Consider the following 24,687-nt stretch of genomic DNA (forward strand, 5'->3'; position numbering starts at 1 on the left):
TCAATAAATCTTTGTGGAATGAAGGAATATTTAAATGAACAAACTGATATTTTAAGTATGTCTTTCCTGTCTTGTTGAAATGCAGAGCCAGGCTTTCCAGGACTAAATCCTCCAATTCCTTGGGAACATGCACCACGTCCCCATTTCCCTCTTGTCCCAGCTTCGTGGCCTTATGGTTTGCATCAAAACTTCATGCATCAGGGAAATGCCAGATTTCAGCCCAACAAACCGTTCTATACTCAAGGTACCGTTGTTTACAAATTCATTAAGAGGCTGGGTGGGTTTTGTTCTGGGACAAAGGTGGCTTTGTGAAGGCCAGGAACCAGGAGTGAGATTTTATGCATTCAGTAAACATTTTATTGAGAGCATACTGTGTGTCACACTGTGCAGGTGCTTGTTCAGGCAAGAATTAAGGTAAACCTGTACACTTAGAAGAGCCAGACATGTAAAATAGACAAGGATAGGAACTTAGAAGGAGTCAGTTAAATGTTATCCTAGCAGAGTTTATAGGAGATACGGACACCAAGGATCAAATCACACAAGATTTTGACATTTGAATTAGACTGTGAAAGAGATACAGGATTTGTTTTTCCTAGAGATTTGTTAGAGATTATAGGGGAAGAGTATTCTTAGCTGAGGGAATATATATGTAAAGTTGAGGAGTTTTGCCTGGCATAGTGAGGAAAAAAGAAGAGAAAATAATACAACTAGAGGATGAAGTGGATGGGAAAGATGTGTACATGATGAGGCTAGAGAAGGTAGGCTGAGGCCATATTATGAAAAACTTTTTGGACTCTGTTTAGTAAGTAGTATGAATTTAATAGAAGTTTTTTAGTTGAATAGTGACATAGTCAAAATTTGTTTAGTTGAACTTGAATGACATTAGAATTCATTTATTCTGTTAGTGCTGACATACCAATAATAGGTTTGATCTAAGTAATGAATATTACAAACTAAGGAGAACTTGTCACATTTTATCTAGCCTACTTGCCTCGAAGGTATTTCAATTCTAATAGGGAATGTCTGAGTCTGGCCCTCAGCTCTTCGTTAACCTATGAATTAAAAAACTAGAGTCAGTTACTTACGACACTTAAACTAGGAGTTCAAGAAATTAAAGAAAGGCTGAATTAAATGGTAACTTTAAGGGGAAACCCCTGGTACAAGTTTCAGGCTTGATTCATTTAAGCCTTTGTAAACTATCCATGTATTGCTGGGGCATCCCTATATTATAGAATGGCAGAACATTGACTGTGGCGGACTTAATCTTCTGAGTAAAGAACTAAGGTTGAAAAAAGTTATTAATCATATAAGGGCTTGGTGGGCTGGTGGGATGGTTGGGGGGAGTCTGAAATTTTTCCCTGGTGAATTTGTTGCCTTTGGTACCTCCCCTTCATCTCTCTTTTCTTTCACATACCCATGTTTCCCTGCTCTCCTCTTCTTTCTCCTGCGAAATGTTTTTACATGCTTTATCTCCTCTTTACTATATAAATAGAAAAAAAGAGAACTAGCTACAAGTTATTAATTCTAAGCGTTGTCAGATATATAGGCACAAGCCTTTCAGTTTCCTGTCTGTGTTGTGTCCAACAGACAGATGTGCCACCCGTCGGTGTAGAGAGCGTTGTCCCCACCCACCAAGAGGAAACGTGTCGGAGTAATGCGAGTCCATTTTCTTTCAGCTGGTCTACCGATGCACAGCAACCAGCCAATCCTGCTGTCTCAAGGGTATCCGTACCTCAATGTCAGTTACATTCAGCAGAAAAAGTGACATTTAATGGAAAGCAAAACAAATCAGGTCCTGATTTAAAATTTTAACACGTTTAGATAGCTTATTTAAATTCTAAGACTGTTTTTAAAGACTGTATTATTTGTATATAAATATGAACTATAGTTTTTACTAGTATCACCAAATTGAGTGATACAAATTTCATCTATTTTATTACCCTATTTTTAAGGGAATTTTATGTTTTGTTTAATCTTGATGAATTGTATAAAGAGAGAATTTAAAAAATTACATTCTTTATTTTCTATTAGCTGTATTCATACTTTGGTTGCTTCAGACTTTATATATATTGTTCTTAAGAATTAGGAAAAACTTTCATGTGTTTTAAATTTGTCACTTCTATTCTTTACAGAACCTTGTAGTGCCAAAAACTTTTTAAAAGCTAAAAAAAAAAAAAATAATAAAATAAAACTACAACGTGAAGATTCAGAATTTTTTCTTTTACATTCTTGTATATTGAAAATATTCAAAATTGAACAGAAAGTTGCTTTTGTCTGTATTTGAAGTAATTCTATTTTAAGTTAATAAATCTTTTTGACAAGCGTCAAATTTGGTTAATTCATATGGTTGTTTAGATCATGGAGATATGTAACAATTTAGAGATTTGTTTTACTCTCAGTGAATGGAGCATTCTAAATTACAGACTTAGAGAACCAAGAATCTTTTTTAATGTCCTTTATTTTACTGGATCTTCACAACACCCATATGAAGTTGATAGAAACATATACTGTCTTCATGTCTGTTCATCATTGAGAAAACAGAGGTGCAAAACGATAAAGTGAATTCCAAGGTAGCACACTTCTATGTTGGAAAGAGAATGGAAACAGATCTTTTGAAGAAGAGTTTTTAAACACTGAGACTGATACTGGCAATTTGAGTGGAGGGAAGAGATTTCTTACTTACTGAGGTACTAGTATGTGCCAGACTATCCATTCTGAGTTCTGTTACTACCTGGAATGCACACTTGCCAGGATGGTGTTTACCAATAATGGTTGTGGTAACTGATTATAGTTGAAATTAAACTTGTGTTGTTAGTAGTATTTTAGTTCTTTTTGGTACTATTCATTGAGCTGAGGTCATTTTGTCTAAACCTCCCAATTACATATTTGACAGGGATTTTGGACTAAATGATCCTATAGATTTATTTGGAAATCTGCAGAATAAGTAAATACAAATGTATTTTAAGGACAGTGTATTATCTTTGTTCTGCTTCCTCAGATATGCATTACTTAAATAGGAGACTCTGGGCTTTTGCCATATTTTCCACCTTGGAAGATGCTTGAAATCTATTGCAGGAGGTTGAGGGCTTTCCTGCCATATTTACAGCCCTGAAAAGGTATTTATTAAATGTTAAGATCAGGTCTATTTACTGTAAGTTCTTCGTATTAAAACTTCAGTATCTCTCAGAATCCTACTAAATGGTGGAGTTTGCTCATTTGTTCTGTTAATGAGATAGCTGGCCCAGTGTATGTTTTTGTTAAAATATAGGCATACCTCGGAGCTGTTGCAGATTAGGTCCCAGATCACTGCAATAAAGCGAGTATCGCATTAAAGTGAGTCAAATGCCTTTTTTGATTTCCCAGTGCATGTAAGTTACGTTTACACTTATCCTGTAGTTGATTTAAGTGTACAGTAGCTTGTCGAAAATGTACATGCCTTAATTTTATTGCTAAAATATGTTAACCATCAGCTGAAATTCAGTGAGTCATAATCTTTTTGCTGGTGGAGGGTCTTGACTTGAGTGCTGACTGATCAGGTGGTTGTTGCTGAAGGTTGAGTTGGCTGTAACAATTTCTTAAAATAAGACACAAATGTAGTTTTGCCACATAGATTGATTTTTTCCTTTCACTTGAACACGTAGATGCCACTGTAGGGTTCTAAATTAGCCTAGTTTCAATATTATGTCTCAGGGAAAAGGGAAGCCCAAGGGAGAGAGAGAGATGAGGAAATGGCTGATTGGTAGAGCAGTCAGAACACACGCATTTATTAAGTTTGCTATCTTATATGGGCATGGTTTGTGACACCCAAAACCATGGCACAGATCACCGTGATAAATACAATAATACAAAACTTTGAAATATTGTGAGAATTACCAAAATGTGATAGAGACGCAAAGTCATCAAATGCTATCAGAAAAAAAGGCACCAATAGACTTGCTCCATGCAGGGTTGCCATAAATCCTCAATTGGTCAAAACAAAACAAAACAAAAAACCTCAGTATCTTTGAGGGGCAGTAAGTGAAGTGCAGTAAAATGAGGTATGCCTATATGACTTGGAACATTGGTGTTTTTGTTTTTGTTTAATGTTTTTAGTTTTGAGGAAGAGAGAGTGAGAGCAAGTGGGGGAGGAGCAGAGAGAGGGGGAGACAGAGGATCTGAAGTAGGCTCTGCGATGACAGCAGAGTCCAATGTGAGGCTCAAACTCGTGAACTGTGAGATTATGACCTGAGCCGAAGTCAGATGATGCTTAATTGACTGAGCCACCTAGACACTCAGCATTCAGGTTTTTTTTAAATAGCGTTCATGTATTTAATCTTTTTTCAAGTCTTGGAGAACAGATGATGAGGTGTGTAAAGTGTTCATTTTACTGTTCTTTTGTATTTATTTGAAACTTTCGTTAAAAAAAAAAATCTCTGAGGCACCCAGTCTTAAGAGCATGCAGCTCTTGATCTTGGGGTTGTGAGTTTGAGCACCCTGTTAGGTATTGAGATTACTAAATCTCCAATAAGAGACTGTCCCTAATTCAGCTTTACTTTCTAAAGGAAAGAGGTATATATCACCTGGAAAAACGTATTTTGGGGGTTTTATAAAGCCCAGTAATTTAGGCTTTACTTTTGTGATAGTGTTCTATATAGTAATTTTCAGTATCTCACTTGTCCCTCCTTCAGCAATTACCAGTGCTCAGTAACTGGCAAAACTGTTCTAAGTGGAAAACTGTAATAATACTCTAAGTTTGTAATTTATACCAGCAGCAGCTCAGTTTTAGAAGTTTGTAAACTTCTCTTAGAAGTTGTAAACTTAAAAGTTTTTGATTGTGAATTCAAATTCATTGTAGAGCAGTTGGAAGTGCCAAAATTATCAATCTTTATTCAGAGTACACACACACACCACACTTAAGACCATATTGTTTTGAAATGTTTTGTATAATGTTTAATGACATGGAGAGATTAGTATCTTCCATTGCCATTAAAGATTATTCAAAGTATGAATATTAATTTTGTACCATACAATTTATTTGTTAAGTGCCCTACAGATGGACATTTTTGCTGTTTTTTCCTCATATATTAAAAATTATATAAGATGATGCGATAAAGCTATTTTTGTATATATTCTAGCATGGTGAATATATATAGATATATACTTATATTTGTATATGGGATTATTAGGTAAAAAAGGTAAAAGTTTTAGGATTCCTGCTATATATTGCCAAACTGCCTCCAGGAAGGTGGTTACCATTTTGTGGTCCCCAAAAATACATCAAATGTGTTGGTGAGCTTATAAAATAGCTTTAAAGTCGGAACAACTAATTTTTTCCCTTGTGAAGGATAATTTAAATGTATTCATTTAAAAAAAGTATTAAGTAAAGGAACAAAGTATAGAAATCATCCATCAATCAGAAATACTTTTTAAACCTCAGGTTTACTTTATTTTTTTATTAAAAAAATTTTTTTAATGTTTATTCATTTTTAAAAGACAGAGAGCACAAGCAGGGGTGGGGCGGAGAGAGGGGGACACAGAATCCGAAGCAGGCTCCAGGCTCTGAGCTGTCAGTACAGAGCTCGACGCAGGGCTCGAACTCAGTATGAGATCATGACCTGAGTCGAAGCTGGACGTTCAACTGCCTGAGCCACCCAGGCACGCCTCAGGTTTATTTTAATACTATTTTTTAATGTTTATTTTTGAGACAGAGAGCGTCAAAAGCAGGGGAGGGCAGAGAGAGGGGGGGAACAGAGGACCCAAAGCAGAGTTATTTAAGTAATCTTTATACTCAATGTAGGGCTTAAACTCATATCCCCAGTCAAGAGCTATATGCTCTTCTGTCTGAACCAGCCAGGCAACCCCCAGCTATTTCTCTTAAACATAGACAAACATACATACAAAGAGTTTTTAGAAAGTGGGCTCATGTGCTATGTTCAGTAAATATAGCAAATTAATTTTACTTGGATTTAACAAAAAGTGAAATGAACTGCTCAACTTAAAAATTTTTTTCTATGGTAGTTCTAAAAGATTTCCTTAAAAATTTTTTTAATTTTAGACAGAGAATGAGCAGGGGAGAGGGGCAGAGAGAGAGAATCTTAATTAAGCAGGCTCCATGCTCAGTGTGGAGCCCGACACGGGGCTTGATCTCACAAACACTGGGATCATGACCTGAGCTAAAATCAAAAGTTAGATGTTCAACCCACTGAGCCACCCAGGTGCCCCACTAAAAGACTCCTCTTAAAATTAAGGGCAATTATAGAAAACATTAAAGAGGCTGGAGTTATTTTTTCCTGGTTTTCATGTGTTTTAGTGAAGTGTAGGACTCCTATTATGAAAAACAAAATCCACACATTTTGTTCACATCAAGTCCTAAAACTATTTCCCATTTTTATTTAGTTTTTAAAATGTTTACTACCATTCCTTTTACTGCTGCTTTTTATTCCCAAATCCTGAATTTGATTAATTTCTTGTTGGGTGAGTTTTATTGTCAGGCATTTTTTTCCTAAGTGATTAGAATGCATATTCCCTTTACATTTTGTTCTTAATTTTTTTTTACTGTTTATTTTTGAGAGAGAGAGAGAGAGGCAGAGCAGGAGTCCGGAAGGGGCAGAGAGAGAGGGAGACACAGAATCCAAAGTAGGCTCCAGGCTCTGTGCTGACAGCACAGAGCAGGACTTGAACTCAAAAACATGAGATCATGACCTGAGCTGAAGTCAGACGCTTAACCAACTGAGCCACCCAGGTGTCCTTTCCCTTTATGTTAAAAAAAATTTTTTTTTATGTTTTATTTTGAGAGAGAGCTAGCACATGGGGGAGGGGCAGAGAGAGAGGTCCAAAGCGGCTCCAGGCTCCGAGCTGCCATCACAGAGCCAGACACAGGGTCGACCCCACAAACTGGAACTGCGAGATCATGACCCTAGCAAGTCCATTGCTCAACTGATTGAGCCATCCAGGCGCCCCACCCCCTCTTTACATTTTAAAGACAACTTTGGGTGGGTACAAAATTCCTTTCACAACTTTACCCCTAGAGCCTTTTGCTTCACTGCTGCCTTGTGAAGTTTGTTCTAAGATCTGAGACCAGCTTGATTTTTCCCCCTCATTATACAGGACTTGATTTCTCTGCTTAGATGTCCTTGTAATTCTTTGTGTCTTACCTTCATCAGGCTATTTCTTAATAGATTGTTCATTATTTCAAGAAAATTTTCTTGTATCTGGATATTTAAATTTGCTCAATTTTCTTCATCAGGAATGTGAATTATGCATATGTAGGATTTCAAGTGTTTTACTACCTTTATATGTCTTTTAAAAATTATTTCCCATTTTTATTTTCTCCAGCCTATTTTTTGTATGCCTTATATTTATTTTATATTGCTTTATAATAAGGCTTTTATTTGTCCAGTTTTTTAAATCTTCATTTAAGCTCTACTAAGCTTATTTAATCTCATCTTTGAACATGTATACTTTGCATTTTTTTAAAACATCACTTTGTTAATGGTCTTTTTTTTTAATGTTTATTATTTTTTTGAGAGCGAGCTAACGAGCATGAGTGGGGGAGGGGCAGAGAGGGAGACACAGATTTAGAAGCAGGCTCCAGGCTCGGAGCTGTCAGCACAGAGCCTGATGCAGGGCTCAAACTCAAACTGTGAGATCATGTCAGATGCTTGACTGAGCCACCCATGCATCCTGTTAATGGTCTTTTTTTGAGTCTGGAGAACTTGTTACTTTAACTTTCTGCAGGGAGTGACCAGCATCTGTGGTCTTTCTTTTCTGAGTAATGCTTATTTAACCTCAGATCAATCTATATGCGGGAAATAACAGAAAGGGGCTCAGGGAATGAGGCTTTCAGTTGAGTTCTTATATTGGAAGATTTAACCAAATTAATTGTGGGAAGTGAAATCAATTTAGTAGTTTGCACCCAGTGTTAAAAATGTATTAAGGGGTGCCTAGGTGGCTCAGTCAGTTGAGCATCTAACTTCGGCTCAGGTCATGATTTCATGGCTTGTGAATTCGAGCCCCGTTTCGGGCTCTGTGCTGACAGCTCGGAGCCTGGAGCTGCTTGGGAGCCTGGGTTGTGTGTCCCTCTCTTGCTCTGCCCCTTCTCCGCTCCTGCTTTGTCTCTCTCTCTCTCAACATTAAAAAAAATTTAAAAAACCCACAAAATACTGTATAGGAAATATCAGAATGCATTTTGCATAATGTTTTTTTCCTGAAATGTTTCAGTATAGAATACATGTGTAAAGGGGTAAAATGTAAAATGTTTCTTAATATAGGCTACAGTCAAAAAAGGTTTACAAAGCTACAGTTCCAAGGCCTCATCCAGTAGGCTAGCACACAGATGACAGAAATGGCCCTTCAGCAAATTTTGTCCTTAGACTTCATCTCGTCTGCAGTTCTTTGTCACTAATAAAAGAATAGGAACAATCTGCTTCCTGTTTTAGGCTGGCTGTACTACAATTTGGTTCAGATCTCTCCATACACCTAAATAAGTATGCTTTAAGTTTATAGTTTGTTTGAGGAGGCGAGGCTTATTTCTGTTATTTAAGATTGTCGAGTTTTTGTGGGTTTTTTTTGCAGGTTTTTCAATTTCTTAATCTTATACTTTAAAATGAATATTTTAACAATATGCTTGGTTGGTCCATAGGTCATTAAGCCAGAAGACATTTCTTTCCATCTGGATCACTTTGGTAAAGAACTAACTTCTAGGACTCTATAACAGATATAAATAGAGGTGCTTATATTTAATTCTTAAAGGCAGTCTTATATATAGTTGTATGATGAATAACATTAGCTCTTATGGATGACTTTTATCAGCTCAAGTATTACCAGGTGAGGAATCGTTGAAGAATGTAAAATCTCAAATCTCCCAAAATGCTTTAACATTGCTGCAAAAGTCCTTCAGTTCAACAGCAAGCAAAAGAATGTTAATCCTGTGACCAGATCTGGCTTCCCAAGAAACTAGATCCTATGAGGCAATTGGTCTTCAGAATTCTTGGTAGGTCCAGAGCTGTGGGAAGTCCAATCACTTCCCCCCACCCCTCTTTTTTTCCACTGTTTCCTTTTTAAAGGAAAAGTTAAGTACTAGTAGAATGAACTCTTCTAGCAAAGATCTCAACACCTTGATTATCAATGCCCACGGACACTTTGCAGTTCTTATTTTGCTTCTAAGTCCTCAAACCCTTAGCTTCTTTGATATACTGTCTCCTAATTCTTCTACCTTTCTGAAAGTTCATTTCCATTTTCAGGTGGTTGACTGCATTGCTTTCTCTCACCAGTGTTGAGTGTTGCCTATGCTTCTGTTGTTGGCTTTTCTTACATAAACACACACTTCCCGGGCAGCCCCCATTTAATTCTACATCTTCCACAATTACCTAAATGTTGTCAATTCAGGGTTAGATCACTATGCTCAACTCCAATTCCTACTTCTGACAACCTGGGCTTTATCTAGATATACCGTAGCAGTCTCTGTACTTTAAGTAAAATTGAATGCATCATTTTACTACCAAAAGAACTTTCACCACCTGCCCCCTCTAAAGCTTGGCCTCTTCCTGCTGTACTTTCTAACTTTGTGAATAAATGGCACTGTTTGCCAGCAAATGAAGTCAAAACCGTGAATGGTATTAGATACTTAACTCTCCTTTTCAATCTTATAGGCCCACTGCTACCGACTAAACTTGGAAAATAATGATAGTCTTTTCAAGGTAAAGGCTGAGCACCATAACCTAGAATTCAAGGCTTATGAGGAAGAAAAAACATATAAGAATGTTGTGTAAAAGGTGTTAAGTTCCATTGTTGAACTGTTCAATGCAACTGGATTAAATGATCCAGAAGAAGTCTTAACATTTGAATACATTCTGTTCTTACAAAGCTGCTGCTAACTCATCAGTTTTCATGTTTATTACGTAGTGCTGCTGAAAAAAAGTCTGGGAGAGAATAGGTTTTACTGACTTGAGTTTTGAGTGTAACAGCAGCAGCACAAATCTCAGGATTCTCAGAACAGTTCTAATTACGGAGCAAACCAAAACTAAACTACAGAAATACGGAAAGTGGATGTGTAAAATTTAATAACAAAAGGGTCACCATGCAGCCACATCCTCTCCTTGCCATTCATCCTCTCCACCCCTCAAATCCCTTACAAAGTTGAGTACAGTCAAGGTTGGTTGTACAGAGGGGTCGAAAGCAGCCCTTGGGAAGTGCTATCCCTCAAATGTGGATTATGATTCAAAGAGCGATACAAAACTCAGCACCTCTTTCATTTAAAAAAAAAAAAAAAAGTGGAGAAACTTGGTTAAAAAGAGCTAAAATATTCCCATAGCTGCCTAAGGTGTAGGTCTTGATACTTCCACATAGACAGGTGACTTCAGATCCACATGAGGCCATCTGGACTAAAACCAAACTGAGTCCATTACTCATTCCCTCTCCGGCTCTTCTTGTGGCTTTTCTTAGATCTGAAATGGTAACACATACAAATCGTAATACAGGTGTTAAAGGAGCTAGGCAAGAACTTCTGAGGAAGACAGGGGCATGCAGATACTGACGGGGATGGAGATACCTAATATTTATTTATTATTATTTTTTAATGTTTATTTATTTTTGAGAGAGACAGAGAAAGAATGGGAGTAGGTTAGGGGTAGAGAGAGAGGGAGGCACAGAATCAGAAGCAGTCTCCAGGCTCCGAGCTGTTAGCACAGAGTCCGATGCGGGGCTCAAACCTATGAGCTGTGAGATCATGCCCTGAGCCAAAGTCAGATGCTCAACTGACTGAGCCACCCAGGCACCCCAATACCTAATATTTATTAAATGTGCTTGGTGTACTGTCTCAGAGCAACACTGAGTGAGGCATTACTATCCAAAATTTGCCATTGAGAAAATGGGCTCTGAGAGGTTAAGAGTGCACCTGACAGAGTATAATAGCATATAGAGGTTTCTAATGAAAATTTATCAAATGAAAGTGACTTTGTCCAATGTCACTCAACTGTTAGGTGTTAAAAGTTGGGATTTAATCACAGGTCTCCTGAGACCAAAGCTCATGCCCTTACCACTATCCAAAGCTGTAATCCTATGAGGAAAAAACAAACGAACACGAAACATACATAGTTCTAAAAATTCTCAGGGCAAAAGGCCAATTTTGTCCTGTAATAAAGGAAAATTCCTAAATATTCCCATCAAAACAAAACTTCAGGTCTAACTTAGTTATGATTGGGGCTTTAATTTCTGAATAAAGAAAAAATTCTTAAGTCAAAATAGAGATCAGTCCATACCTTTCAGGAGACTTTGAGTGGCTCCTATGTCTGTGACTACGGTGATGACCTAGGGAAGAAAGGGCCACTGGATGAGTGGTATTCTACCTACCTACTCCCTCACTGGCACTTTCACTTCCCCCAACCCCTTTAATTGGCTTAATATTTTTTTTGGCTTATGCTAGAGACAGCTCTTGTTGGTAGCACTTCTCTGAAATGTGTGTGTTGTGGGGGCGGTGGTCAGAAGAACTGAACCCACTTTATATACATTCAAGGCTTTATGGCTGATTTCACAAAAATCACATTTATTTACCACTACTCTGTTGGGTGGTGTTCCTATAATTTCAGATGAAAAAACTGAAGCTCATCATCTTTTTAGCAAATCTTATAAAGGAGAGTCAAGATGTGAACTCTTAACTTTCATATTCTAAGTTCATTTCCTTTTCTTTTCAAGCAATAATACAGTCAGGCATTTCTGTACTGCAGGAGGCTGACTAGGCTAATTACAGTTCTTTAAGACAACCAATAGCAAAAGGCCCAAAGGCTATACCTGGAGACTTGGAGCGGGATCTGTGCCTTCTATCTCGAGACCTGCTGCGGTGACGCCTTGGACTTTTGCTCCGATGCCTTTCTCGGCGAGGGGAGGGGCTGTGGAGATGACTGGTCAGATTCCTTTATCTGACAATATATTCACCACAACAGCACCCCCCCTTCCCCAAAACCCTATCTTTCATTACAAATCAACTGAAGGCTTACCTCCTCCTTTTAGGAGACCTACTCCGCCTATACAGAGAGAAAAGAGGAAAACCTTAGTAGGTGCACTGCAGTTGTAGATTCCAAAAACTGTCCAAATTCTTCACTCGTATCCATGCCCTTTGCTCTGTAACTTTTTATTAACACCCTCCCACTCTAAGTCTGGGATTGGCCATGTCATCTGCTTTGCCAATGGGGTATTCGCAGATGGGATACTAACAGATACTGGAAGGAAACTTATGTGACTGAGGCTGTCTGCTCTTGAATTCTACCACTGCCATGAGAACATGCCTAACTTAGCCTAGAATGAGACACATGGAGAAGAGATGAGTTGCCTCAGTCATCTTAGTTAAAAGCCATCTTATACTAGCCAACAGACAGCTGACCACAAAATGGGTGAGTGAACTTACACTGCCTATTCTATTCTAGCCCAGCTTCAAATCACTGACTATAGCCTTGTGAACTACATAAATGGTTACTGTCTGCCACAGAGGTTTTGCAGGTGGTTGTTCTATAGCAATTAATACACTAGGCAAACATTCTTCACAATCTGAATTTTTTCCTTCTTTGATGTCCAAACTTCTTTGCTACGGTGCTAAAAGTCTCTCTGGAAGAGGCCAATGACTAGGGCCTTACCTTCTGGGAGACCGGCTTCTACTCCTCCTGTAGCGCAGTGTGGGAGAACGACGGGGCTTGTCCAAGTCTCGGTAGCTTCTCCGGCGATGATCAGGTGATGGCACTCTCTCCAACTGGAAAAGAGATAACTTACACAGAACCATTTAGGAACAGTACATACACCCCCTCCTCATCCTGGCCCAAATTCCACCTCCAAGTGACTTTAAAACAACAAATACATAGAGAACCCTAAGGACAAAAAGAACTACCAAATAAACTGAATGGTTTCCAATAATCCCACTATTATTCTAGTGTTGGTACCTTTATTCTGGGACAATGTGAGAATAGTGAGAAGTAATTCTGTTTATCTCCTTAAGAAGCTGGATTTCCAATGAGAAAGAAGAGATACAGATGTAAGATCAAGAAGATTAAAGTATAAACTCATGCTGTACTTTAATCTTAAAAATTTCCTCCAGGTCTGCCAACTGTAAAGACCTAGAGATATTGACCAAACCCATAGCAATGAGCATTTATAGTGCCCAAACTGTGGTATCTAAATACCATTATCCCTTTAAGTGAAACCAAGGGCTCCCTGGAAAAATGGCTAATTTCAGGTTTGGGGCAGAAGCTTTGAAGACATGACTAGAATGTATCAGAAGCAAGGAGGCTGAGATTACCATGATTATATCAGTCTCCTGAGTCAAGTTGGGGGTCCCCCACTTGAGGGGGGGACAGTTTCAGCATCAGCAAGGACCATGATGGTTCCAAACATCCAATTTGCTTAAATCCATGAGTTCACAATGTTACCAGGCACAAAAGCACATTGATCACATTGGGAGGATACTATGGAGTCAACTAATTATTTTAGAAACTGATAAAGAGAAATAATCAAGTATTGATCTTTTTTTCTATATCAACTGTACCTAGGAAAAATTAAGTGTTGATGTGGGAGATTTCTCTTTACAGCAATGTTTTAGGTAACAAATGATGAAAAGACAAATTAGAGTATCACCATCTTACAACCACTAATGGGTCTAGGCAGAGATCATCTAGGCACCATAGCTCCTAATCTGACAAAAAAGGACAGCCAGACTTTGCTCACCCTTGGGGAAGTACACACCAGTACCTATAAAGTAGTGTTGCTCTACTCTAAGTACCTCAAATCCAACTGAACCTTCAGATCTAAGAATTTGTTTATAGGAAATATAAAGGACAAATTTAAGTGACCCCACAGGGACACAATCAGAAAAACACAGATTGTAAAAATCTGTATAGAATAACGACCTGTTTTATGGCTCTTTTGAATACTAATTCAAACCTAAAAAATATAGGGCAATTGGGGATATGTGAATCCTGAATATTTGTCTTTTTCCTTGTTTCAAGGTTAATTTAAATTCTAGTTAACATATAGTTTTAATTTCAACACTGAATATCTGATATTAAAGAATTACTGTTAATTTGGAGGTGCTAATGGTATCACAGTTAGGCCTTGTCTGAAATACGGATGAAATACAGGATAGCTGTGATATAGGTCAAGAAAATTGGTGTGGGGGCAATTTGGTATAGATATACATAAGAAATAAAATGGCTGAGTTGATATCATGGAGGCTAGGTAATGGATAAATGGAGGCACATTCTCCACTTTAGCACGTGATTGAAATTTTCCATCAAAAAAGTGGAAAAACAGGAGTGCCTGGGTGGCTCTTTTGGTTAAGTGTCTGACTCTTGATTTTGGCTCAAGTCATTATCTCAGCATTCAGGAGATCGAGCTCTGCACTGGGCACTGCATTAAATGCAGAGCTTGCTTGGGATTTTCTCTCTCCCTCTCTCTCTGCTCCTACCCCGCTTGTGCTTTCTCTCACTCAAAATAAATAAACTTTAAAAGAAAAAAAAAGAAAAGAAAAGAAAAACAGAATGCCTACTTTTGGTTTACTCACCACATAAGAGCACCTCAGCCTTGCATGGCTTTCAATTCATGAATGTTTCTGTTGGCACTCACCTTAAAGGGAGCCTACTGGCTCAGAACTACACTTCCATTTGCAGTCAGAATCCATAATCCAGCATTTCTTGTTTCCCCCCCCCAGCCTTTTTTTATACATATTTTAATCACAAATGTTTCAGATCCTTCTTTTCTAATTCAACCATAAATACTTCTACATTATCATATACAGTACTTTTCATAACAGTTTTAATGGCTAATAGTTTTAATAGTTTACCTGAGTGCTCCCTGACAGCTGGGTTCCTTTCAATTTTTCAGCATTATAACTAGTAAAGAACACGATCATGCAGTAGGTATTTTTCTTTAAAAAAATTTTTTTAATGTTTATTAGAGAGAGCAAGAGAGAGCATGTGTGCAAGGTGGGGAGGGGCAGAGAGAGAGGGAGACACAGAATCCAAAGCAGGCTCCAGGCTCTAAGCTGTTAGCACAGAGCCCAACGTGGGACTTGAACTCACTGACCGTGAGATCATGACCTGAGCCAAAGTTGGACACTTAACTGACAGAGCCACCCAGGCACCTCAGGTATTTTCTTTTTCTAAACTAGGCTTACTCCTTAGGATAGGTTCAACTATGCACAGTATTATTATTCTTGTCCTAAGTATTTATTTAAATAGCTGCCAACTATGAGGCAATTATAATGTCCCAGTACTGTGCTAAGGGCGTTGTATATATCCTTTTATTAATATCCATAACAATCCTAAGAGAAAGGTATCATTAGCCTTGCTTTACAAAAGAAAAGACTGAAATTAATTTGCACAAGATTGTGGAGAGCTGAGATACGAATCAAAGTCTATTTAATTCAATGCTCATACTCTTAAATATCGTATTTTTTGGTTAAAGAAAGTTAAAAAGTAAAGTCTGAAAACAAAACAAGAAAGGACCATTCCCCCATCCCTTCCCCATAATTATCCCTCCTTCAACTGTTAAGCTCCCAGAGAGCCTGACCTTCTCATCTTCCTCTTCTTCCTCTTCACTGGACTCCACATCATCCATGTCCTCTTCTAGAGCACTAACCCGAGGCTCCAGTTGCTCAGCTTCCTCTAGCACATAGCGTTTCTATGGAAAGCATAATGAGAGTTAGAGGGCCTTGTTCTCTCATCTATGTCTTGAAGCCCCAACACTGGGCTTCTGGGATTGACAGGAAGACTAGGGAGCAACAGCTGAGGCAATTTCATTTCAAAGACATCCTAGACAGTTCAAGATTTTCCTAAGGAATCTAACATACTTGGAACCAATACTCACATATCCCCCTGTAAACACATAAATACAAAGTTGAAGGTAACAACTTCATTTTCTGTTGGCTTATTCTCTGTGGTCTTTTACTCTTCCAGTCACTGAAATATCAAGCCGTATAGGTATAGCCTTGAATAAAAAATGGAGCCTCATATACAAGGACCAGTATGTTCACAGCTGTGACTCTGGTGGCTGGTAGTTGCAACAGGGGCTCAGAGCAGAATCTCCCCTAAGAGACCCACTGAGGCTCAGCCCAGTTTGGCGACTAAAGAGTGCCTTGGGTCCTGCTCTGGAATACCACCAACTCTCTACCTGACTCAGGATTTAGAGAACTGTCTATACAGTTCAGTGTGAGTCATTCAGTGTGAACACTGGGACTCCTGATTCCATTTTCTTCTGAGATGTGACTTAGCAGGCTTATCTATGATTAAGGAACTGAAAGGCAAAGATGAGTTAAAAAATGCCAAATGGACTTGCTGGGTCATAAGATCCCTTTACCATTTTCTCCTGTCTAGGACATAAAGAATGTTGGACAGCCCTAGAATAAATAGTAGTATCTAGCTTACATCTCACTCATCCCTAACAAAATTCTATGAAGTTTGAGAGAAATGAGACAAAGATGCCACTCAGTGAAGTCAATACCTCATTAAAGAGCTCCTTGGAAGAAGGCCCTCCAGTCACAGGATTACCAGTTTGTGATCAGTTGTGATCTAAGACTGCATCAGACAGGGCATCCCAAATCCCTAATGCTCACAAGACTCAGAAGCTACTAAAATCACTATATTAATTCATTGTATTTGTGTTTGATGAAATTTGAATTCATCCCAGAGCAGCTTGTTGTCAATGTCCAGGCACATCAGAAGCTAAATTGATGAGGTACTTACCAAGGACAGAATCAGAACAAAAGAAAGTGTTAAGGATCACTTCATCCAGAACAGATAGAGGCCCACACCAGACCACACTTCTTGGTGATATACATCAGTCAGATTTCAATTTTCTCTCTCAGTGCATGTTTTGTGGTCTTCTAGACTCTATGCAGACCATCTTCTTTACACCAATAGTCTTGCTTAAAGGTGAATGGACTTTCAATCCTTTGGCTACAAACTGATTGCACTTGAAAGTAATCCATTTCTTGTAGTATTTTTAAAAATGATAGCAGCTAATAACGATTGCTAACATAATCATAATGAAGTGTGAGAACCGGGCCCTGAAAGCACGCTTTCAGTTTTGAAATCTTACTCTTTTTTTTAGAGTTTATTTATTTTGAGAGAGAGGGAGAGGGAGAGAGAGAACCCTAAGCAGGCTCTGTGCTGTCAGTGCAGAGCCCGACACAGGGCTCAGTGTCATGAATGGTGAGATTATAACCTGAGTTGAAATCAAGAGTCAGGTGCTTAACCAACTACTGAGCCACCCAGGCACCCCGAAATCTTACTCTCTTTACTACAGTCTACAATAGCCAATACATAACAGGAAGTATATATCACACTCATTTTCAGGATTTTTATTTTATAGGTTCCTTTAACTGGGTCACTATAGAGGAAGAATTGGTTCACTGCATTTAAATGTGAGCACTTACCTACCAACTGCTTTTTATCTAGCTGATTTGCTGCCTCATCTGACCCGTTTATCAGATACCTGCATTTCACTCTATTCCCTACTTTGAAATAATTATTATGAAATAAATATTACTTTGCTGAGTGAAAGACAAAAAAAGAAGAGTATATACTGTATCAATTCCAAAACACAAACTAATCTTATCGTGACAGCATATCAATGGTTGCTTAAGGGTGAGGGAGAAGGGAAGGAAGGGATTACCCAAAAGGAAAAAAGGAAACTTTTGGGATAATGGATATGTTCACTATTTTTGATTGTGAGGACAGTTTCAAGGGTGTATACATATGGCAAAACTTACCAAATTGTACACTTATCAAATTGTATGTAGTTTAATGTATGTCAGTTACACTTTAATAATAAAGCCATTTAAAAGAGCAAAAGTCTTTGTTCAAATGAAATCTCACTCTCAAGCCCAGTATGTAACTTGGAGAAAAAAGGAGTTGCTGTGATTGAATATGTGGGCTTTTTCCTCTTATTGCTCTCCGTAGCCTTAAAACAGTTCCATAGAGCATGTTAAAGACCACTGAAGTAGTCTAATTTCCCTATTTTATAGATGGGAAAATAAAACCAGGTCCCACAGCTAGTCAGCTATAACAACAACCCAGAAATTTAATCTCCTAATTCCCTGCTCATTTCTCCATTACAGACCATTCCCTTTCTCTTTAGGCAACCTACTTTATCTGTTTTCCCTATGTACTTTATGACAGTAGGTTTAAAATCATAGTCTGCAAAACCCATTCCTGAAAGGTGCTACATGGATAATCATTAGGGAAGGGAGCAGGGTTATAAAGGATATTTAAGGGGTTCAGATCTCAGTCTACCACTCCTGACTCTCCTGTTTTATATCCTGAAATTTCCTTATAATATTTTAAAGAAGAAAGTCTTGCTGTGTTAACTCACTTTTAAAGCCCTACTCTTCAAATACTTTATCTGTTTTCCTTTCACTCTCAATCCCCTTTTTCATAGTAGTAAGACTGCTTAATAAGAGGGCCCCTAGGATCCTAGAGCTCCGGTGTTTTATTATGTATGTGTACTTGTCTGTCTGCCTGTCTTGGGGAGAGAAGGGCGACTCTGATAAGAGACCTTTATCTTTTACCTGTAGCCGGGGTAGAATGATATCACAGACTCTCTCACTGTGCAGCAGTTCATCAATAAACTCATCCACATGCATCAGTTCAAACTCTGAAAGAAAAGTCATAAGCTTAAGCAACTTGGAAATAAATTTATATAGCCAACAAGTAAAAGAAGTTTAAGACTCTATATGTAAAATATAGAGTACTTGGTATAGAAAGTGTAAACCCTCTGCAGCCTCCCCTTCCTGCATATTCATTAGTAAAGCTATTCAGTGTGGCAGTTACAGAGAAGGGATTACTGACAAACCTGGCTCAAACTATAGCCATTCACAGCCTTGTCATCACTTATCTTCATTCATTCAGTTCACCTCTACTGAGGCCATCTATGAAACAGGCCTCTTCTTAGAGCTGGCGATAAAGGGATGAATAAAGCTGTCCGAATTAGCAGGAGACCCAACACAAAAGCAAGCGCAAACAGTCCTGAATTGTATAGGGGTGATGTTCTTGAACAGATCATATAACTCAAGTACAAATTCTTATGTGAACGCACTATGTTTTTAAATATAGAACATGTATCTTATATGGTAAACAATAGCCTTTTCAGGATTCTTATCGTAAACATTACCTTAGTTCAGTGGTTCTCAACCAGGGGTTACTTTGCTACCCACAACTAATGGGGATGCTACTGGCATCTTAGTGGGTAGAGTCCAGGGATAATGGCTAAACATCCTACAATGGGCTGGACAGCTCCCCACAACAAAGAATCATCTGGATCAAACTGTCAATAGGTTGAGAAACCCCATCTTAGTTTAACATAGTATAATCATAAATAAGTAATTCCATGATGGCCATGACCATGTCCACCTTGTTCACCATGTTATTTCCAGTATTAGCACAGAATCTGGCATGATATTGGTAGTTACTATGTATTTATTCAATAAACAAATTAACAAGTTAATACAATTTAAAGTAAAACACCAAAATCTTAACTTTCTACTGCTTAATGTTACATCTAGAAGGGAAAGGCAAATGTTCCTAATCTTTGGTTATGATACTAAGTGAGAAGAAAAATATTTTGACTGTATTACCCTGAATCCCACTCTACCACAAAAAATAACTTTTTGTAAAATGTATGGAGCTGCCCCCATTGGACACACTATTTTTCAGGGGATTCCTACAGAAGTAGAAGTATACTTAATCTATACTGCAGTGTGAAATAAAGTGCTAGAAGAGACACCACTAAAAATAACTGTAATGATATAACATAGGGAAAACTAACTTTGGGAGGTTTGGGGAAGGCTTTTACAGAGGTCATTCTAAAGGTAGATCTTATGGGATGGAGCACATGTGGAGGGAACACATGATGGAAGGCTGAGATTGACACAAGATGCAATTGAAAAGGTAGGCAACCAGGGACAGACTGGGTAAGGCTAACAGAAAGTCTGATGGAGTACTCTGTGCAGGTGGTGGAGAAGCTGAATGAAGATGGTAATGTAATGGATGAAGAGGAACATTCACAACGTATGTTACAATGTGAAGGGAGAGATACTGGTGAAATAAAAACTGGTTCAGGGAGGAAGGTCCAGACATTTGGCAACATACTCACCCCCATTTCGGTTCTGGCTCTTGATTTTTCGATAGTCGTTGTACAGAGGCTCTAAGTACTTGTAGCAATCAATTGCAGTGCCTGTCAGCCTCATGTAAAGTGCTCCCAACATGCGGACATACCTGACAGACAGAGGACAATGAAGCTACAGGCCATTCAAAAAAATTCTTGAGTTTCACACCTGCCTTTTTTCATATCAGTAGTGGATGAACAAGTTCTTTCTCTTCTTTGGCATATGAGAAAACCGCAATTTTAGAGGCAACATAGGGCAGCAGAAAGATAGTTAAAATATGGAGACCTGGAGTTCCCATTCTACCATTTACTTGCTGTGGGAACTTGGGACATGTTGATCAACTTTCAGAGTCTATGTAACATGAAGATAGAACTTATTTACCTCACAGGATTGCTGTAAGAATCAAATCAGATACTGAATTTAACAACAGGACATATATATTTACTAACAATACAAGAAATAATATACATAGATGTGAATATATAAATTGTTGCTAGGCAGCATAGAAGGCTGGTTCTGGAAAAAAGTCAAAGTCATCTAGGTTACCATTCTGAGTCCATAACTTACTGATTTTGTTATATTAAGCAAGTTACTTACTTTCTCAATCCTTGTAAAATGGAGATGATAATGCCTAATTTAATGGCTTGGTGTATTTAGTGAGAAATGTGCATGTAGTGCTAAGCATAGCATATAGTGCCTAATAAAAGTTAGCTATTTTCTAGCTGTTAATGTTTTGTTAAAATTCCTTTTTCTTTTCTCCTGTATCCAACTACCCACTCAAATCTACACTTGTAGTAACTAGTAGGCATTTCAAACTCAGCAGTTTCTTTATATGACAAACAGAATAAAGTACAAAAGAATGTGTATACTGAAGCCAGCTTTGCCACTTACTAGCTGTTTGACCTTGAGGAAATTACTTAATTTCTCTGTGCTAGGTTTCCTCCCCTGTATGACAGGGGTAATAACTTTATAGGGTTGTTGTGAAGGTTAAATACCTATATGTAACTCCCTTAGAATAGAGGGTGGCACCTAATAAGCTATCATGTCTGTCTCCTATACTTGTCTGTGAGCTCCTTAAGAATGAATAATAAAATAGTACGAGCAGCTTACATTTTGGGGGTGTTTACCATGCGACAGGCACTGCACTATCTTTTTTAAATAAAATTTTAAATTTTATTTCAGAGAGAGAAGAATGCACAAGTGGGGAGAAGGGCAGAGGGAGGGAGAGAATCTTAAGCAGGCTCCACACTTAGCACAGACCCTGACACAGGGCTCGATGCCATAACCATGAGTCAGGGCTCAGGCACCACCTAGGCCCCCCAGCACTATCTTTTTTAACTCTCATATCAATCCTGAATTGGTATCCTCATCTCCATTTTACAGATAAATAAAGCTCAGAAAATGTAGTAACTTCTCCAAGGTCACAATAAGTAACAGAGTCTGGACATGAACCTATATCTACATGAAAGTTTTCCTATTTGTTTACCACACAATGTAGTTTTCTTCATCTTTGAGCATCCAGTGTTACCAACATATTAGGCACTCACTTCTGCTTAATCTATGTTCAGTGAATTTGTGAAATGCTTTTTGGGTGGCAGAGGCAAGGGGGTGGGGGGAGTTACCAAGACTAGGAATGTAAAGAAGATCAAAACCATCAGAACAAACAAAATACAAACTCAAGAACTCAGGAGCAAAGTCTGTAGGGTGGAACTCTGTAGAAATAAGATACATTGCTTTCACTCTTCTTAACCAAAGCCAAATTCTGGATCACTGAAATTGAAGCTTTTATATTAGCTAGTCAACATTTCACTCACTTGAAATCTTCATTTTTGATAAACTCTACAATGATATCCTTCTCGGGTTGAATCTGAAGCATCTTCAAGGTCAAACACAGAAAGGGAGTTGGCTTTATGTTGCCACCATAGACACCACCCACAAACCTCAACTCCATGGCTTTATCGACTACAAGTTCAGCTAAAAACAAAAACAAAAACAAAATAAAGTGGCATCTCAGACACATTAGGCCCAGCTTTTCCCAGTGTGAAGTGGAGAGAAGTTAGTTCAAGCTTTGGTACTCCTGCATACTAATCAATAATTTCGTATTAGGAGAATAAGCATGTCTGAGTAGGAATAACAACAGCAGCCAATATACACTGAAGTGTCACTATATGCGAGATACTCTGCTAAGCATTTCATATAATCTCAATCTTCGCAAGCTCTGAAGTTCCTGCACTGAGGCTGTTTTCAGCTAAGAAAAATGAGGGCTAAGAAAGGTTAAGTGACTTGCTCAAGGTGCACAGCCAGAGAGTAGCAGGGCCTGGATATACATGTAAGGAGTCTAATTTCAGAGTCCATGCTTGTCACCATCGTTTGCCAAAAAACTGCCAGATCAAGAGTTAAATAACAACAACAAACCACTCTATAACTACATAACCCTTATCTTTCACAAGTGTTTTCAAAATCAAACACAAGCTGTGTGAACTAGGACAAGTCATTTTACTTTTTTAACCTGTCATTTCAAATCTGAATAATAAAGGTACAAAGTTTAAGGGCGATAGTGACAATCAAGTGAGACAAAACAAATGTTAACACCTGACACACAGCAAATAATGTATGAGAGACACCATTAGTGTCTTATAAATCAGATTTCAAGTTCCTTTACGATAAATTCTATATTAATTCATTCAACATTACAGTTGACAACTTATAGCCGGGTGCTAAATACTAGAGAAACAGGTAAAGGGATAAAGAAGGACAAAATTACTACTCTTACAGAGTTTACAGTCTGGCAAGGCAGAAAGCATTGAAAAAATAATTGAAATTGTGATGAACAGTTGAAAGAAGATGCAGGATGCATAAAATTATATGACGGGAACATAATCTTAGTGTTGGGGGAGAAAAGATCATGAGTTCAACTTTTGGACATACCGAGTTGGCATGTTTTGGAATCAAGAGATTTAGATCTCAGAGGGAGAGATAAATTTGAAGGTATCTACATATAACATGTAACTACAGTGCGGAGATCATCCAAGGAGAGAATTATGTAATGAGAAAAGGCCCCAAAATTGACATGACTCCAAAATTTAATGGCGACTGAGAGAAACAATATGACTTGTCCATGGACACACAGTTAGCAGTGGTGGCAACAACAGTAATGGCATAGGTGGAGTTAACAGTAATGGCATAGGTAACAACAACTAGCACACTGCTGGATACTTCTTAAAATATTTACCTGTAACTTTGTTTTTTGTTTTTTTTAAAGTTTACTTATTTCGAAAGAGAGAAAGCACAGGTGCGGCGGCAGCAGTAGGTGAGGGAGGGACAGACTGATTGGGAGAGAAAATCCCAAGCAGGCTCCCTGCTGACAGAGGAAGAACCCAAGGCAGGGGATCCATCCCACCAACCCTGGGATCATGACTGAGCAGAAACCAAGGGTGGGAAGCTTAACCACTAAGCCACCCAGGCGCCCCTATACCAAATACTTCTTGTACTTCTTTTTAAAGTTTATTTATTTTGAGAGAGAAAGTGCGAGTGGAGGAGGGGCATAGACAGAGGGGCAGAGAGAGAATCCCAAGCAGGCTCTGTACTGTCAGCGCAGAGCCCCATGTGGGGGCTCGAACCCAGGAACCATGAGATCATGATCTGAGCCAAGTGGAAGGCTTAACCGACTGAGCCACCCAGAGAGCCCCATACTTTTTGTACATTATTGTATTTCGCCCTTAGAACAAACCTTTGAGGTGGGCATTAAACTCATTTTACAGTAAGAAGCAGCCATGGTTCACTGGGTAACAGAGCTACTAAAATGAGGAGCCAAAATTCAAAGACTGAAAGACTACCAGTTCTTCTCTGAAGAACTGATATTTATATTAGGATCCGAACGTGGAAATACTGCAAATGGTCCAGATTTAGGGACAGTAAGACCATGAGTTGGGTATCAGGTATGTTAACGTTCCTTTAAGAACTTTAGGGTCCCCGAGCTTAACAATGTTTGGGAACTCAGCAGATAATTATGAAATATGGAAAGACCCACAGAACCCAACTCAGACATGCCTCCGACTAAGGCGCTAGCATATTCACAAGTATCCCCAGAGATCAACACAAAACTGGGTACATAGTAGGCGCTCAGATTTTTCTGAACGACTGACAGATTCCCCTCCGTTTCACCCCCTTGGGCCAGTCTTGGAGGCGCCCAGTCAGAACTGGGCCACACGGCGGCGGAAAAGAGTCCGCGCGCTCCCGCTCACCCGTCAGTCCAAAGCACTCCTCTTTCCAGTACTTAGACTCGTAGATTCGCGTCCGAATGATCTTCTCCACCAAATACTGAGGATTGGTGCCGTGGATGCTATGCGCATCCTTCACCGTACGGTTCGCCATTTTCGAACTCCTTCGGTTCTACTTCCGTCGGTTCCTTTAATGCGTCACATCCAGTTTAAAAAAAAAAAAATCCACAAAGGGACGAAGAAGGGTTCAGAAAGTCTTTAAATAGCTGAAGCCACCATCTTGATACCGGAAATGCTGCAAGAAAAGGAACTTCTCTCCGCTTAACAGCGTCGCTGACCGAATCA

The 24,687-nt window shown here is 38.7% G+C and overlaps 2 protein-coding genes across 15 annotated transcripts in view; one reads left to right on the forward strand and one right to left on the reverse strand.

Annotated features, from left to right (window-relative positions):
- The window catches only part of TUT4 (terminal uridylyl transferase 4), a 136,473-nt gene extending 133,136 nt beyond the window's left edge, over nt 1-3,337 (forward strand). For 8 of the 13 annotated variants that reach the window (XM_019449278.2, XM_019449276.2, XM_019449283.2 and 5 more), the window contains 2 exons: nt 86-244; nt 1,677-3,337. In XM_019449278.2, the coding sequence (XP_019304823.2) occupies nt 86-244; nt 1,677-1,765 (248 nt within the window). In that variant the 3' untranslated portion in view covers nt 1,766-3,337. Of the gene's footprint in view, nt 1-85; nt 245-1,587 lie in introns of all 13 variants that reach the window. The other 5 variants (XM_019449281.2, XM_019449279.2, XM_019449282.2 and 2 more) reach the window with 2 other exon arrangements.
- Nucleotides 3,338-10,237: 6,900 nt separating this feature from the next.
- Nucleotides 10,238-24,619, reverse strand: PRPF38A (pre-mRNA processing factor 38A). Of its 2 annotated transcripts, none has more exons than XM_019449296.2 (10): nt 24,367-24,619; nt 21,937-22,096; nt 20,110-20,231; nt 18,527-18,612; nt 15,529-15,639; nt 12,606-12,718; nt 11,973-11,999; nt 11,767-11,864; nt 11,238-11,286; nt 10,238-10,424 (listed from the first exon to the last, which is right to left on the reverse strand). In XM_019449296.2, exons 1-10 carry the CDS (start codon nt 24,494-24,496, stop codon nt 10,382-10,384), a joined length of 939 nt encoding a protein of 312 aa, XP_019304841.1. In that variant the 5' UTR covers nt 24,497-24,619; the 3' UTR covers nt 10,238-10,381. The 2 variants fall into 2 exon arrangements, with proteins under 2 accessions (XP_019304841.1, XP_019304840.1); XM_019449295.2 differs by having other exon boundaries at nt 11,767-11,876.
- Between the last annotated feature and the right edge of the window lie 68 nt (nt 24,620-24,687).

This window comes from Panthera pardus, unplaced genomic scaffold, assembly GCF_024362965.1.
Source record: "Panthera pardus isolate Hobbes unplaced genomic scaffold, ASM2436296v1 HiC_scaffold_11, whole genome shotgun sequence".
Lineage (NCBI taxonomy): Eukaryota > Metazoa > Chordata > Mammalia > Carnivora > Felidae > Panthera > Panthera pardus.

Coding starts and splice junctions, on each gene's coding strand:
- PRPF38A (XM_019449295.2), bottom strand. CDS start 24,496: ATGGCGAACCGTACGGTGAAGGATGCGCATAGCATCCACGGCACCAAT. Junction 22,097..24,366: donor GGAGTGCTTTGGACTGACGG/GTGAGCGGGAGC, acceptor TTTTGTTTTTAG/CTGAACTTGTAGTCGATAAA. Junction 12,719..15,528: donor AAGAAGAGGAAGATGAGAAG/GTCAGGCTCTCT, acceptor TCTCTTTTCCAG/TTGGAGAGAGTGCCATCACC.